Source organism: Thalassophryne amazonica, chromosome 10 (genome assembly GCF_902500255.1).
Source record: "Thalassophryne amazonica chromosome 10, fThaAma1.1, whole genome shotgun sequence".
Lineage (NCBI taxonomy): Eukaryota > Metazoa > Chordata > Actinopteri > Batrachoidiformes > Batrachoididae > Thalassophryne > Thalassophryne amazonica.
Genome location: NC_047112.1, coordinates 4796032 through 4812763, shown reverse-complemented (window position 1 = coordinate 4812763; position 16732 = coordinate 4796032). Strand labels below are relative to the sequence as shown.

Below are 16732 nucleotides of genomic sequence, written 5' to 3'. Positions count from 1 at the left end.
TGTCTCACTTGTTTAACATTACTTCACCTACTTTAGTGCAACATATAGCCGACCATGAATATAAAAACAACTTCAACATGCTCTCCTTAGTACTAGGACTAGTGGGAAGTGCCGTAGTATTAGTGGATATGCTAAATGTGGTTAATGCTTTAAAGCGGCTAGTTGTTAGTCTCGCACACGCTGCGTTGATGTAACAGTGTCCCGTATAATTTGTGGTAAACTCCAAATCTGCTAAATTTTGGTAAACTGAAACAGCTGTTGGCTGCCGTCATTAGTTATTTGACTTTTTTCCGGACTATTAAAGAGTGCACAACAGATATGGACTCCGACACGTGGAACGCGTACCACATCGTTAGCAACAGGGCGCGCTCTGTGTGCTACGCTGCCCGCCAGCAGCTCTTCCGGCGTCGCGCCGAGCACACGGTCAACACTCTGATCTCCACAGCAGCCAGCCAGCTGGATGCAATGAAGGAGCTGAAGGTAGGGTTTGATCTTCATCTGCACTTTCACATGTGTCCTCAGGACCCAAAGTCCTGACTTGGCTGTGGTCGTGGTGGTTTGTGACAGGAAGGGCAGCAGGAGCTGAGAGAACTAAATGCAGACTCCGTGGACAAGCTGCTTGCGGGGCACAGTGCCCTGCAGACCCAGCAGGGAAAACTGTTTGAGGGAGCTCATGGATAGTTCACTGAAGGCCAATTTGGAGCACCTGGGCCAGGAGAAGGCCCTCATTGCCTCTGGACAGCAGCTGGTAGGAGAGCTCATTCAGGACATCACAAAGAAAATGGGTGAGAACTTTCTTATCATCATTGTGGGGTGTCTGGTTCCTTGTTAGAAACTATTTGGTCCTTCTGTGATGATGATGATGATGATGAGGAGGAGTAAAATGTTCTCAGGACTCCACCAGGTATGGACAGGATCCGGCGAGTGATGGCATGTCTGTTGTTGTGATCTTCAGGGCATTCCTCAAACTTTATATATATATGATCTGGTTCTGTTGGTTCTCACAACAAACCCGCAGGTGCACAGTTCAGTGAAGCACTTTGGATGAGGATCACTTTGTGGTAGTCTCCTGGAAACTGGTGGTGCCCCTCTTTAAATCTGAAGTCGGTTGGCTCCTCAAGTGAAGTAATTTAAGGAGCTTGTGGTCTTAATCACAAATGAGGGGAAATGTGGAACGAGAGGTTGATGGCGAGCTCAAGCTTTTGTCAGCAGACCTTCTTCTTCTTTGTCTTTATGCTGTTCCCGTTAGGGGTCGCCACAGCAGATCAATCGTTTCCATCTCACCCTGTCCTCTGTATCTTCCTCTGTCACACCAGCCACCTGCATGTCCTCTCTCAGCACATCCATGAACCTCCTCTTTGGTCTCCCTCTTCTCCTCCTGCCTGGTGGCTCCATCCTCAGCATCCTTCTCCCTATATACCCTGGGTCCCTCCTCTGCACATGTCCAAACCATCGCAATCTCGCCTCTCTGACTTTGTCTCCAAACTATCCCACCTGAGCTGTCCCTCTGATATGTTCATTCCTAATCTTGTCCATTCTTGTCACTCCCAAAGAGAATCTCAACATCTTCAGCTCTGCCTCCTGTCTTTTTGTTAGTGCCACTGTCTCTAAACCATACAACATAGCTGGTCTCACTACTGTTTTGTAAACTTTCCCCTTCACTCTTGCTGATATTCTTCGGTCACAAATCACTCCTGCCACCTTTCTCCACCCACTCCACCCTGCCTGCACTCTCTTCTTCACCTCTCTACCACACTCTCCATTACTTTGAACAGTTGACCCCAAATATTTAAACTCATCTACTTTCACCACTTCTACTCCTTGTAACTGCACTATTCCCACTGGGCTCCCCTCTCATTCACACACACAGACTCAGTCTTGCTTCTACTGACTTCATTCCCCTTCTCTCCAAAGCATATCTCCACTTCTCCAGACTAGACTCAACTTGCTATCTACTCTCACTACAGATCACAATGTCATCTGCAAACATCATAGTCCATGGGGACTCCTGTCTGATCTCATCTGTCAACCTGTCCATCACCACTGCAAACAAGAAAGGACTCAGAGCTGATCCTTGGTGTAATCCCACCTCCACCTTGAATGAGTCTGTCATTCGACTGCGCATCTCACCGCTGTCACACTGTTTTGTACATGTCCTGCACTACCCTAACATACTTCTCCGCCACTCCAGACTTCCTCATACAATGCCACAACTCTTCTCTTGGCACCCTATCATAAGCTTTTTCTAAGTCCACAAACACACAATGTAACTCTTTCTGTCCTTCTCTGTACTTTTCCAACAGTATTCTCAGAGCAAACATTGCATCTGTAGTGCTCTTTCTCGGCATGAAACCATATTGCTGCTCACAGATCTTCACCTGTTTTCTAAGCCTAGCTTCTACTACTCTTTCCCCATAACTTCATGCTGTGGCTGATCAGCTTTATGCCTCTGTAGTTACTGCAGCTCTGCACATCACCCTTGTTCTTGAAAATAGGAACCAGCACACTTCGTCTCCACTCCTCAGACATCCTCTCACTTTCCAAGATTTTATTAAACAATCTGGTTAGAAACTCTACTGCCATCTCTCCTAGACATTTCCATGCCTCCACTGGAATGTCATCTGGACCAACTGCCTTTCCACTCTTCATCCTCTTCATAGCAGCCCTCACTTCTTCCTTGCTAATCTCTTGTACTTCCTGATTTACGAGGTCTGTCAATAAAGTATAGGTCCTTTTTATTTTTTTCAAAAACTATATGGATTTCATTCATATATTTTTACGTCAGACATGCTTGAACCCTTGTGCACATGTGTGAGTTTTTCCACGCCTGTTGGTGACGTCATTCGCCTGTGAGCACTCCTTGTGGGAGGAGTCGTCCAGCCCCTCGTCGGAATTCCTTTGTCTGAGAAGTTGCTGAGAGACTGGCGCTTTGTTTGATCAAAATTTTTTCTAAACCTGTGAGGCACATAGAAGTGGACACGGTTCGAAAAATTAAGCTGGTTTCGGTGAAAATGTTAACGGCTGATGAGAGATTTTGAGGTGATACTGTCGCTTTAAGGACTTCCCACGGAGCGAGATGTCGTGCAGCGCTCTCAGGCACCGTCGTCAGCCTGTTTCAAGCTGAAAACCTTCACATTTCAGGCTCTATTGATCCAGGATGTCGTGAAAGAACAGAGAAGTTTCAGAAGAAGTTGGTTTCAGCATTTTATCCGGATATTCCACTGTTAAAGGAGATTTTTTTAATGAAAGACATGCGGGCGGATTGCAGCGTCGGCTCGCAGCCGCCGCAATGCTCCGCCACAGGAAAAACACCTCCGTTGGAAGCCTTAAGGACAAGTTGGAACATGTCCAGCTGTTAAACAATTTCTCATATACTCACTCCACTGAAAGCCATCAAAAGCCGCCTGGATTTTACAAATGGTTATCAACACGGAGGTGTTTTTCCTGTGCCACCGCACCGCGCCGGCTGCGTCCCGACGCGTGGACCCGTCCGCACGTCTTTCATTAAAAAAATCTCCTTAACAGTGGAATATCCGGATAAAATGCTGAAACCGACTTCTTCTGAAACTTCTCTGTTCTCTCACGACGTCCTGGATCAATAGAGACTGAATGTGGAGGTTTTCAGCTTGAAACAGGTTGACGACGGCACCTGAGAGCGCTGCACGACGTCTCGCTCCGTGGGAAGTCCTTAAAGCGACAGTATCACCTCAAAATTTCTCATCAGCCGTTAAAATTTTTACCGAAAACCAGCTTAATTTTTCGAACCGTGTCCACTTCGATGTGTCTCACAGGTTTAGAAAAATTTTGATCAAACAAAGCGCCAGTCTCTCAGCAACTTCTCAGACAAAGGAATTCTGACGAGGGGCTGGACGACTCCTCCCACAAGGAGTGCTCACAGGCGAATGACGTCACCGACAGGCGTGGAAAAATTCACGCATGTGCACGAGGGTTCAAGCATGTCTGACGTAAAAACATATGAATGAAATCCATATAGTTTTTGAAAAAAATAAAAAGGACCTATACTTTATTGACAGCCCTCGTACTCTCACCACATCATCCAGCCTTTTCCTTTGCTTTTGCCACTTCTCTTCTCGCCTTTGCCGCATCTCCTTGTACTCCTGTCTACTGTTCTTCAGTATCTCCGACTATCCCAAAACCTTTTCGCCAACTCTTTCTCCTTATGCTTTCCTGGACCTCTTCATTCCACCACCAAGTCTCCTTGTCTTCCTTCCACTGTCCAGATGTCATACCCAGTACTGTCCTAGCTGTCTCCCTCACCACATCTGCAGTACTTTTCCAGTTGGTCCAAAATTTCTTCCCCTCCAACCAGTGCTTCTCTCACACTGCTCGCTAAATTTCACACCAACAGTCTTCCTCCTTCAGCTTCCACCATCTGATCCTTTGTTGAGCTCTCACTCTTCTTCTTCTTCTTTACCTCTAAAGTCATCCTACAAACAACCATCCTATGCTGTCTAGTGACACTCTCTCCTGCTACCACCTTACAGTCTCTGATTTCTTTTAGCTTTCATCTCCTATAAAGAATGTAGTCCACCTGTGTGCACCTTCCTCCACTCTTATATGTTACCCTGTGCTCCTCCCTTTTCTTAAAGTAGGTATTCACCACAGCCATTTCCATCCTTTTTGCAAAATCAACTACCATCTGTCCTTCCCCATTCCTATCCTTGATACCATATCTACCCATTACTTCCTCATCACCTCTGTTCCCTTCACCAACATGCCCATTGAAGTCTGCTCCTATCACCACTCTTTCATGCTTGGGCACACTCTCCACCGCCTCATCTAACACACTCCAGAAATCATCTCACAACCTACCTGTGGGGCATATGCACTGATGATATTCATCATCACCCCAGAAATCATCTCACAACCTACCTGTGGGGCATATGCACTGATGATATTCATCATCACCCCTTCAATTTCCAACTTCACACTTAACCTCCAACACACTTTTAACATACTCTTCCTTTAAAATGACCCCAACACCATTTCTCTTCCTGTCCTCACCATGGTACAACTTGTACCCACCGCCGATGCTCCTGCTCTTACTTCCCTTCCACTTGGTCTCTTGCACACACAATATGTCTACCTTTCTCCTCTCCATCATATCAGCCAGCTCTTTCCCTTTACCAGTCATACTACCAACATTCAAAGTCCCCACTCTCATTTCCACCCTTCTAGTTTTCTTCATCTCCCGCTGTTTGTGGCAACGTTTTCCTCCTCTTCTCCGTCATCTACGCCCAGCAGTAGCCCAATTTCCATCGGCACCCTGTTGGGCAATAGCACCGGTGGTTTTGTCAGCAAACCCAAGATGGTTATGTAGAGCTCAGCCAATATATGGGTTGGCTGATGAGCCTTTTGTAAAAATATCAATATTGACGTTATTTTTGCCAATATAAAATTTTCTATTTTACAGAATAAACAATGTACAGAAACACTGGCTGTTGGAAATGGTGTCACTGTGTCGTTTGTCCAGTAGAGGGTAATCCAGTGGCACTGCAATGCTGTCAAGCATGGCTGGGACCCCTTCACCCCTTGGTGACGTTAGCTACAAGAGACGGGCAAAACAACCAGCTTCCGTTCATTGTCAGTAAGAGTGGGTGTTTTACAGCAACAAGAGACAATTGGTTGCCAAGCCGCCAGCTAGGTGGGGCCAAAATAGCTGAGAAGTCAGTTTTATGCAAATATGAGCGATGCACCATGGCAACTACCAATCCAAATGAGGGCAGCAATATGTATTTTGCTCCATATCAGGAACACAGGATGGTATAATACATTCCCAGATGGCTGTATGTCTGTATAAATTTAATATGTTTAGCATTTTTCACTTATATTTTGTAAGAGTTACTGAGAAATAAACCATTTTTATATATCTGTATCACAATTATAATTTTCTTAACTCAAGTCTGTATCTTACCAGCCCCCAAAAATGCAAATTGTTGAGGCTCTAGTTCCATAGTGTGGAACTGGCCACTGACACGCGGTACCAGCACATCCTCCCATATTTGACTTGACCCAAATCGTGGAAGTTGTTTCAGTCACAGACAAGACTGTGAAGCTCCCAGTCGTCCAGGAGCCTATTAACTCTCATTAACCAAAATGAGGTGTCTTTGTCTGGTGGTTGGACCCAATCTTCAAGGCCGATTGAGTTCCAACATCCCAGAAAGAACTCAAAGTAGAAGTTCTGGTTTGTGCCAGGAGCCAATTGAGTATCTTAGGAAACCTCCCTCTGTCAGTTTGTGGAGTCTGTCTAGTTCCCTGTAGATACACTGTAGATACACACTGTGGAGGGATTGTGTATCCGGTCTTGTCTGGGAACATTCCTGAGGAGTGTAGGTGGGTAGAGGGTCAATCAGCTGTTAAATCAACACAGACCCGGACTCGTTCCAGGAAATATAAGGATGGGTGTCTTCTGTGCCTACTCTTGCAGAAAATGTGAGTGAGCATCTACAGATCCACAGCTCGGAGGTGCAGGACAGCCACAGCGCCATCGTCAAAGACCTCGCTGACGTCCGACACCAAGCTCAGGACATCTACCAGAGAATTGGTAATCACTAGTGCATCACAACTGTAAATCGATCAAAGCGCTATTTAACCTATAGCTTGTGTCAGTGGTGTGTGTGTGTGCGATCAGACCACAGCATGTCCGAGTTCCTGCAGTACCAAGACCAGACCATGCAGTACTGTGCTGACCTGATGAGGAAGCTGGAGCGCATGAACAGCACGCTGGGAGTTGCGTTACTGTCAGGTCCGTTGCCCTAACTGGACCTGGCACTTAAACTGTGCCTGAGATCGTATCCTGCAAAACAGTTTCTCAAAGCACAATCACATAAAAAGAGACAACATTAGACAGAGATCTCTTTTGTGAGCTTTGCGCAAAGGGGAGAAGCTTCGGAGAGAGCGTACAAACCTAAGACCAACCTTGCTTCTCCTGCTCTTCTCCGCCCCCCCCGGCGCTTGCTCTTTTATTGGAAAAGAAAAAAAATCATAAACACTACAACGTAGCATTAGGGTACATTGTGTTTGGGGAAGGGAGGGGTGAACGGTTGCTTGTGAGTTACGGTTTCCTGTGAAACATGCTCGTTTCTTTCAAGAAGGGAGTAAGCAGTTAAGTTTCGATGTCAACAGAGTCCTGAAACAACCTTTAGTTCATCACTGTGGCTGAGCAATCATTTAGCTTAAATGCAGCATATATGAATGGGTACATAATTATTATGATTGAATGAGTAAATGAAGTATAAAAGAATATAATTCCGACAATAATAAATGTAGAATCCTTTAACAAGTCAGCTAAGACACATATTCTTTCAGTCTTGTGGCTGGTTTCACTCCCACATCACACAGATAACAGATAGTTGATACAGTTCATTTCACAAGAAGCAGAAACTTAACTCAGACTACTTTTGATTACATTGAATATCATGTAAGCAGGCAATGATTAATTAAATAAATGGTAACAACTCATAAAATCTCCATCAAGTATATTCAAGCAGTTATAGGGAGAGAGGCAGGGTACATCCTGGACCACCTGCCAGACTAGTGCAGGGCTGTATAGGCACTGCAACAAAAGGCAAAACTTGCATTGTTCATCTGTTTGTCTCAGACATTCACCATATTATTTCATACAGATTGCATGTAATTGTTAACTTGGCCCAGTTCACATGCACACCGATAGCAGACAATTCAATGTCAGACTCCATCTCATGGCTGTTTTATCGCCGTCTGACTGCATTTCTCGGCTAGTCACACGACGGTCCCAAATCACCACAGTGTTCACTTTGGAAATGATCTGGTCATTTCAGCGTGTTGATGGCCGACAGGAGCGTGGCTCGTTCTCCACCGTTGTGCAGACGTCTTTAAACCGGTTGTACCGCTCCTTAATCTGTGTGATGCCCATAGCATCGTCACCGAAAGCCGTCTGAATCTTCCGAATGGTTTCCAACTGGCTGTCGCCCAGTTTCTGGCAAAATTTGATGCAGTAGCGCTGCTCCAGTCATTCCGCCATTTTCCTTGCAATGAAAATCTGATGAGATCACTGCACATGTCCTCACACAAAGGCTGATTACCAGCAAATGATGCAATCGACAGGTGTGAAAAAAATCACGCATGCGCACGAAGGTTCAAGATTGGCTCATGCAAGCACACGTGATTCAAATCCATCAGGTTTTTGCAAAAAATAAAAAGGTCGGATACTTTTCTAACAGACCTCGTATATCTGTAGTCATATAGTGGTGTTTAGTTTCCGTCATCATCTGTCAGGGGTATTGATGGTATTTGGGATCAAGTACAGTTAAACTAATACTCAAGTGGAACTGTGTTAGTCATCTCTGTTGGGAGGGTTAATTATAAAGTAGATTAAAATGTAATGAAACAGTGTTGTGGTCAAGACCAAATAACCAGAGACTTAGTTATAATTTAAACCAAGAATTTGAGGGAGTTGAGATTGAGCTCCTCAGCTAAAAGTAAAAGATAATTTTATATAGAAACTAAATGACAGTTAATGTAAGCAAGGTTTGGATTGACCAGAAGAACACAGCACAGAACCTGCTGAAGTCTCCTCAATTTCAATTCAATTTCAATTCAATTTATTAATTTATATAGTGCCAACTCACGACAAAGTCGCCCCAAGGCGCTTCACACAATTCACAACAACACAAATTAATCGAAAATCAAAATTAAAAGCAAGAAAAGCACAATAAAAAGATAAAACACAGTAGAATAAAAATAAATTACAAAGCAAACACAAACAGATTAAATTAATGATAAGACAGTCTAAAAAAGTGGGTCTGCAGTCTTGATTTAAAAGTCTCCACCGTGTCAGACTGCCAAATAACAGCAGGTAGATCATTCCAAAGAGTCGGACCACAGTAGGAGAAGGCTCTATACCCCACAGACGTCTTGTTCATCTTCGGAACACACAGAAGCCCTGCACCCTGCGAACGCAAGAGCCTCGCAGGTACGTAGGGCTTAACCAAGTCCGCCAGGTAGGAAGGTGCCAGTCCATGAACAATTTTATAAACCAACAATAAAACTTTAAAATCCGATCTGGCAGAAACCGGTAGCCAATGAAGGGATGCCATAATGGGAGTAATGTGGTCAAACCTTCTACTTTGTGTCAAAAGTCTGGCAGCAGCATTCTGTACCAATTGAAGTCCTCGAATGCTAGACTGCGGCAGGCCAGAAAATAAGGCATTACAATAATCCAGTGTGGAAGAAATAAAAGCATGTATCAAAGTCTCAGCATCAGTCATAGACAGCATGGGACGAATCCTCACCACATTTTGCAGATGAAAGAAGGCAGTCCTCGTAATGTCTCTAATGTGGGGGCCAAAAGACAATGTAGGATCGAAAAGTACTCCAAGATTCCTCACTTTGTCCGTATGATGCACAACACACGAACCAAAATTAAGCGCCAACTGGTCAAAATAATGCCGATGTCTGGCTGGACCAAGAACCATCATTTCAGTCTTATCAGAATTCAAGAGTAGGAAATTACTAGACAACCAACTTCTCACAAATATAAGGCAATTTTCCAAGGCTTTTATATGGGCAAGATTACCAGCAGTTACCGGCATGTACAATTGAGTATCATCAGCATAACAATGAAAGGCAATCCCGTAATGCTGCAGAATATGCCCAAGGGGCGCTATATAAAGTGAGAAAAGCAAGGTGTTGGGGAAGTGTAATGACACGGACCCACAACAGGGGGCGCAAATGAACGGTCAATGGGTAGTCAAATAAATACAATTTATTGTGGCAAATGTGCACAACAGGTCGAATACTATTTTTAGACAGTCAATTACAAAAATCAACAGGTGACGTGTGGGCAGGTCCGAGGGTAGGAGACGCCTATCCAGAGAAGAGCCGGGGCCCACAAGGTTCTGCTGCCAACGAAGACCTGCAGCAAACCGAAGCCACCAAGTCCCGAGTCCCCAGGTGGCCTCTACTTCAGCTGTCAGATCTGGTACTGCTGGCAGGAACAGAAGACAGGTTAATGGTGGGTGTGTGCACACCCAGCAGAACAATCAGCAATTCAGTTCAGTTCCTTTTGTGGGAGAATCTCCACCTCCGACACAAAAACACAGAAACGTGCAGAGACCAACTGTTACTTCTCTGGTTTGGAAAGAGGAGTGAAGTCTGTCACTCTTCTACGTCCAAAACCCAGCTCCCAGCTGACTGAAGATAACTGGTACTCCTGCAAAGGTTTTCAAAAGACAATGATACGTGCGTTCAGCACAGACACGACTGAGAGTTTTACCTGAGTGGTAAACTGATATCTCAGCAGAGATGTGGTGTCTCCTCCAGTCTTACATGGGATGGGATGGTGATGAGATGATTTCTGACAGCTGGTAGTCCTGGCTCCTGGGTGGTGACTGCGCCCTCTGGTGCCTGAAACCCGACTACAGGCAGGGCGCCCTCTGGCGTTGGCCAGCAGTACCTCCTCTTCAGGCAGCCCACATAACACAAGGGGCCTAAAGCCCATTTCACACCGGGGCTGCTCCCGGTTGCTCCCAGTTGCGCCGTGCGACGCCGCGTGGAAGCAACTCGGTGCCGAGACGATGCAGCTCGGCGCAAAGGAGGAAGCAAGTCGGGCGCCGAAAAATTAAACCTGTTTAATTTTTTTGGTGTCCTCTGCTCGACGCAGAAAGGAAGTGGTTCCAGCGCAAGCGGGGGCAAAGAGGCGTTACCCGGCGTGACTCGAAGCCACATCCTCGAAAGACCGCGCTACTCGGTGCCATTTCGTGATTGCACATTGCTGCATTGTTCAGCTGTATATAAACATTGGATTGTGCGTGTAGTACACCGTTATTGATTTTTGTCAGATTTTTGTCCCGCTGGACTGTATTGTTTTGGAACTTTTATCCCGCTGGAGGCTGCTGCAGTTTTTTTTTTTTTTTGCCTCCTTCTGTGTTCCTCTTCTTCTCTCAAGCGCTCTGATTCTGCCACGGCATCAACTATTGCTCTCAGGGCATTCAGATGCTGCAGAAGTGCAGCTTTTACATGAGGACTATAAAATGACATGATCTGTTTCTGCAAAAACAGTTCACTACTTCCAAGGGCAGTGAGGTGTGTGTACTGTGTTCCGAAAACAGACTGGATGAGAGGCAGAAAATGAGGCTATTTAAAGTTTAGAGTGAGGGGGAGCAATTGGCAGCACCTGGCAGCAAAACTCAGCAGTGCAACGAGACGTCATCGGGCGCAAGCCGACACAGTAATTAACCTGCAATTAACTCCAAACAGCGTGGTTTTTCGGCGTCGTCATGGCGCAATAGGGAGCAACTGGGAGCAGCCCCGGTGTGAAGGGGGCTTAACACAGACCCCTGTGGAACCCCAAATTTAATTTTACCAAGGCCAGAAGTAGTGCTATTATACACAACACCATAAGAATGACTGGACAAGTATGACATCAGCCAAGCAAGAACACTTCCAGTAATCCCAAAGTAATTTTCCAGCCTATCAAGTAAAACACGATGATCCACAGTATCAAATACAGCACTAAGATCCAAGAGCACTAAAACCATTGTGGTGTCCGAATCCATTGCACACAGAAGATCATTCACCACTCTGATAAGTGCTGTCTCTGTGGAGTGATGTTTTCTAAAAGGAGACTGAAGTGGCTAAAAAGATCATTCTCAGTAAGATGGTCTACAAGCTGCCGTGAGACCACTTTTTCCAGAATTTTAGAACAAATGACAGATTTGATATCGGCCTGTAATTACTCAATACACCAGGGTCAAGACCAGATTTCTTAAGCAATGGTTTAATCACTGCAGATTTAAAACACCCAGGAACAGAACCAGAGCTTAATGAAAGATGAACAATTTCCAGCATAGTCGGCCCAAGAACGGGCCACAGGTCCTTAAACAATTTTGTTGGAATAGGATCAAATAGGCAGGTTGTGCTTTTGTAGACGTCACGAGCTTTGCTAGCGTGTCTAGTGAAATAGTATCAAATTCTGTAAATTGAGGTGTCACCTCATTATTAATGCCCACCTCCACAGCAGGGTGCAGAGATTGAGCCAAAGCATTTTTAGATATGCTCAATCTAATGTCTTTTATTTTCTTCTCAAAGTACTCCAAGAAGTCTTGAGCTATAAACGGAGAAGGACTAACAGGTGACCGACCATGGATAAGAAATGCTTCAGTATCAAACAAAAATTTTGAGTTGTGATTATTTTTATTGATCAAATCCAAATAGTAAGCCGCTTTGTACTCCATAGTGCATGCTTATACTCTGCAACTGCATCATGCCATGCAGAGTGGAACACCTCTAATTTAGAGCTACGCCACTTCCATTCCAGACCTCTAGCCTTCTGCCTGAGGTCCCGCAAGTAACCATTAAACCAAGGCGACTGCACTTTGGGAAGGCAAGGCCTTTATAAAGGAGGAGCAATCTCATCAAGTGTAGTTTTGAGTACCAAATTCAAACCATCCACCAGACTGTCCACTGATTGAGCATTCTGCAAAGTTGAAGCTAAAAGACCAGGCATGGCTTCAAGTTCAGTCCTAATTGAAGGTTTAATGCATCACCGCAGTAATAGGCTAGGTTGTTGCTCCACTAAACGCGGTAATGTAAATGTAAACTTAATAAGTGAATGGTCAGAGGCCACCGATGCAAGGGGCAATATACCAATGTTCATGACAGCAACACCATGTACCAAAACCAAATCCAGGGTATTACCACTAATATGTGTTGAGCCCTGAATACACTGCTGAAATCCCAATGCATCTACGATCTCCATAAATGATTTACAGAGGGGATCAGAGGGCCGATTCATATGAATGTTAAAATCACCCATAATCAAGATATTATCAGCATTAGTTGACAAGTTAGAAATAAACTCACCAAATTCATCCAGGAATTCAGAATATGGGCCACGGGCTTATAAACAATGACAAAATAACATGACTGATGTCCATACTTCTGCCCCAAACAATATGTAACATCATGGGCAGAGCAGAGAATCAGATGGTCAAACGATCCATACCTGTGACCCCCAACAGTTACGAACGTAAACCTAGACTTATAAATAAAAGCAATACCCCCGCCCTGCTTCATACCATGGGAAACATGACTAATTGTGTATGCCGGTGGGCACGCTTCATTCAGGGGAAGAACAACTGTAGGTTTAAGCCAGGTTTCACACAAACCAATCATATCCAAATGTTGATCCACAATTAAATCATTGATCAACACAGATTTTGAAGACAATGACCTAACATTTATAAGACCCAAACTAAGGACCTTGGCAGAGTTGACAATTAGACTATTTGGGTTTATGGGTGGTTCCAAAATAACATTTCTAAGATATCTAAAAATAGGTTTAGGCCTGACACAGTTCACACGGATCGCAGGCGTCAGACATGAAATATTTAATACAGCAGGAACAACCTGCAGGCCATCCTCGACTCCAGTGTCATCCAATGTAGTAATAGGTACTAAATTTGAAAAACATATACCCCTGTAAATTCTACGAACACGTCTACAGGAGCAGGCCCCAGTCTCAATCTGATAAATCTCCCTCCCAAAAAAAAACACTTTCACTAAATTCCCCCGCTAAATAACTAGTGGATCCCACACACACATTCATCCCATATTCTCGTGACTTGCTGTATGTTACTCTCCCTGCAGAGCCCTATCTATATCGCGGACAAGATGGCAGCTCCCTCTCTAGTAGGGTGAAAGCCATTTGGCATCAACAGATCACGCTGGCCCCAGACCGAAGCCAGTTATCGACAAACCAAAACTGTATTGTGTACAAAACTGTGCCAGCCACTTATTTAATGATAACAGCCTGCTAAAAACCTCGTCACCACCCTGGGAGGGGACCCAGAAACTATTAATCGATGCTGACATGACCTTCTAGCCAAGGTCACAAGTCCTCTCTATATTAATTTTTGTAATTTCTGACTGCTTCATCTTAACATCATTTGCGGCCAACATGAATAACTACATGACTGTATTTCATGTCATGTTTCTTGGTCTGTTACCATTTTGCAGCGTTAGTACCCTGAGGTAAGAGGCAATGTCAGGACCTCCCACTGTTGATGCAGGTGATATGTTAGCTGTTGAAGTTGTTCATGTGTACATTGCTGTTATGTGTTCTGTTCATGTATATGTTCAGGGCGGAGCCCTCATCATGTCCAGCAAGTATGAAGAATCTATGATGAAATATGTGGGCGTGACAGCTGTTCGAAGTGAAACGGCGGGCTCTGAAACGCGCACCAAAGTTTGATGAACCCTAGCAGCCACGCCTTTTGACCTACAGAAATTCTTTTGATAACTTTTGATCAGCAATGGGGTCATGATGATGTGTACCAAATTTGAAGACAATTGGATGAAATTGCTAGACAAGTTTGTTCAAATATAAGTAGTGGAAATGGCCAAAAATGGCAAAAATTACCTCAAAATTGAAACGTCAAATCAAAATGGCCGACTTCCTGTCAACATTTCACCAGGACTTTAAGAGACTTTTTTGTGCGTCCCAGCATGGTAAATGTGTACCAAAATTTTGTGAGGCTACGACAAAAAAAATCCCCAATGGGGAGAGTCTTTTAAAAATTTGTAGGGGGCGCCATTTCACCATTTTGCTGCAAGCATGTGTGCGACCCCCAAAAAATATCAAATTTGGATCCGGTTGAACGACTTTGCAAAGGGCCAAAATTGGGGCTTGAAAAGTATAAAAGAATAAAATATAATAATAATAAACAACGCGGTTTCAAGAGAGTCCTTTTAGTCGTCGTTGCTCGCGTCCTATACAATTCCAATCATAATACTAATAAAATAATTATAATTATGATGATGTTGTCAGTTCAGCTGCTCCCATTATTGTTTGGGGTCTCCACTGCGCGTAAAGTCAGATCTGCATAAGTATGATAACAAGAACCTAAACAATTTCTAAATACATTAAGACAGTAAATTAACATATTAAAAAATTACATAAGTCACAGAAAATAAAAAGGGTTGAGTTCTTGTTAAATGTCTAAGGTTTCTAAAAACATTCTGGACTCAAACACCATTCCAACTCATTATAGAAACTTTGCACAATTTATTACTACTCTTGAAAAATGTCAGCTACCCTATTTGATAAACACGACCCAATCTAGAGGCCCGTGGATCCCCACGGACAAAAGCAGCGTGTGGATACCTGCGGTTGAACTTGTGGGTATTAAGGAGTGTTAAACGTGCTTTGTGTTTAACTCATCTACTGTTAACTCTTTATGTAAGTGAGAATAAAAGTAGAGCCTGTCGATTTGACAGCACCGGGCGCGGCGCGCAGCGGGACTCACCTGGTGTGCGCGTGCGGCCAGAGTCCACAGCTCCTCGTAGGTCGTGGATCTGATCCCCCTCATGGTGGGATTCACCTCTTCAACAGAACTCATCTCTGTTGTTGTCGACATGAAGGAGTCCGTGTCATGCAGCCACACGCACACCTGAGACAGGTGACGTCACTGCAGTTGTTGTCCTGAGGGGCGTTTCCGGTCCTCCACACTCGAATTATTACATCTGCGGTGCATCGTTCTGCAAAGAGCAGGCGGCTAACGGCCTGCGAGCTCAGATCACTTATTCGAACCCAGACCTGTCACATGGAAGCACAGCAGACCTCAGCTGTTTTTTTATTTTCTTTTATGTTTTGTACTTTAGTCTATAGGTCACGTGAAACATCCACATAGGTCGGATCAGATCGGTCACAGTCCGGTCAAAAATGGGCAAAGGCTGGAGAAAAAATGTAAAAAAACCGAAAATTAAAGTCTGCACCTCCTCTCAGGAGCCTTGACAACAAAGTAAAAGCCCCGTCAGGCCAAACTATGCAGCACCTATAAGAGAATATTTAGAGCAAAATCGTGCAAATGGTGATACAAGCACCAAAGTTGGCACAATACTCCTTAGTCTTATTCTTTTGAAAAAAATTGACTGGCCACTTGACTTTCAAAAGGCGGGCCAGGTAGGGGTCAATTGAAGAATTACACAGGGTTCAAAATTAAAAATGCTCAATGATTTTGAAACTACACATTATTTGTCTGATCGTAAAGATTTCAAAAAAGGCATAGTTTGGACTATCTGTGACTGAATGATCAGGAGTTATGAGGTAAAACAGCAAAAATGGTGACAAAAGTCAGCTTCAGTTTGTACAGGGGTCAAAAGTTAAATTTGCTCCAATTTTGGTAAAAAATCATGCAAATTATGAGTTGAGTTAATGGGGTTTTAAAAAGGAATAGTTTGGACCATGTCATGCTTAGTTATCATGTTACGGGGTAACATATATCACATGTCATAGAATCCAATGGACGTTGACCTTATTTGACCTTTACTTTGGAGACCAAGCATTCAACACAATCAAAACTATTCCATTTATTAATCCAAGTAGCTCAACCAATAATTTGCACTAAAACTGTCTAAAGCTGAAATAATAACGATGTCATGACGTCTTATTGAGAAAAATCTGCTAAAAATTAAAGTTACAGGTCACACTGTCTATAAGAGATATTTAGAATGACTACTCTGGACAACTGGGTGAGGATACTCCTACAGTGAGGTCCAAAAGTATTTGGTCAGTTTTCTTTTCTTTTTGGGGGGGGGGGGGGGGGGGGGGGGGGGTGGTACGTATTTAAAAAAAAAAGGAGTTGAAATTAACCAAACAAGATGATTGTGTAGTGTAAACCTTTAGTTTTAATTCAAAGGGTTTCAGATTTTTTTTTAGAAATTAATACTT

At 44.0% G+C, this 16732-nt stretch overlaps 1 protein-coding gene across 1 annotated transcript; it reads left to right on the top strand.

Moving 5' to 3' along the window:
* The first annotated feature begins 299 nt into the window (after positions 1–299).
* Positions 300–14254, top strand: LOC117519429 (protein brambleberry-like). Its single transcript, XM_034180776.1, has 6 exons — positions 300–480; positions 568–785; positions 6449–6565; positions 6653–6766; positions 13651–13697; positions 14144–14254. The coding sequence occupies exons 2-6, from the start codon at positions 596–598 to the stop codon at positions 14252–14254; spliced, it is 579 nt and encodes a 192-aa protein (XP_034036667.1). The 5' UTR covers positions 300–480; positions 568–595.
* The last annotated feature ends 2478 nt before the right edge of the window (positions 14255–16732 follow it).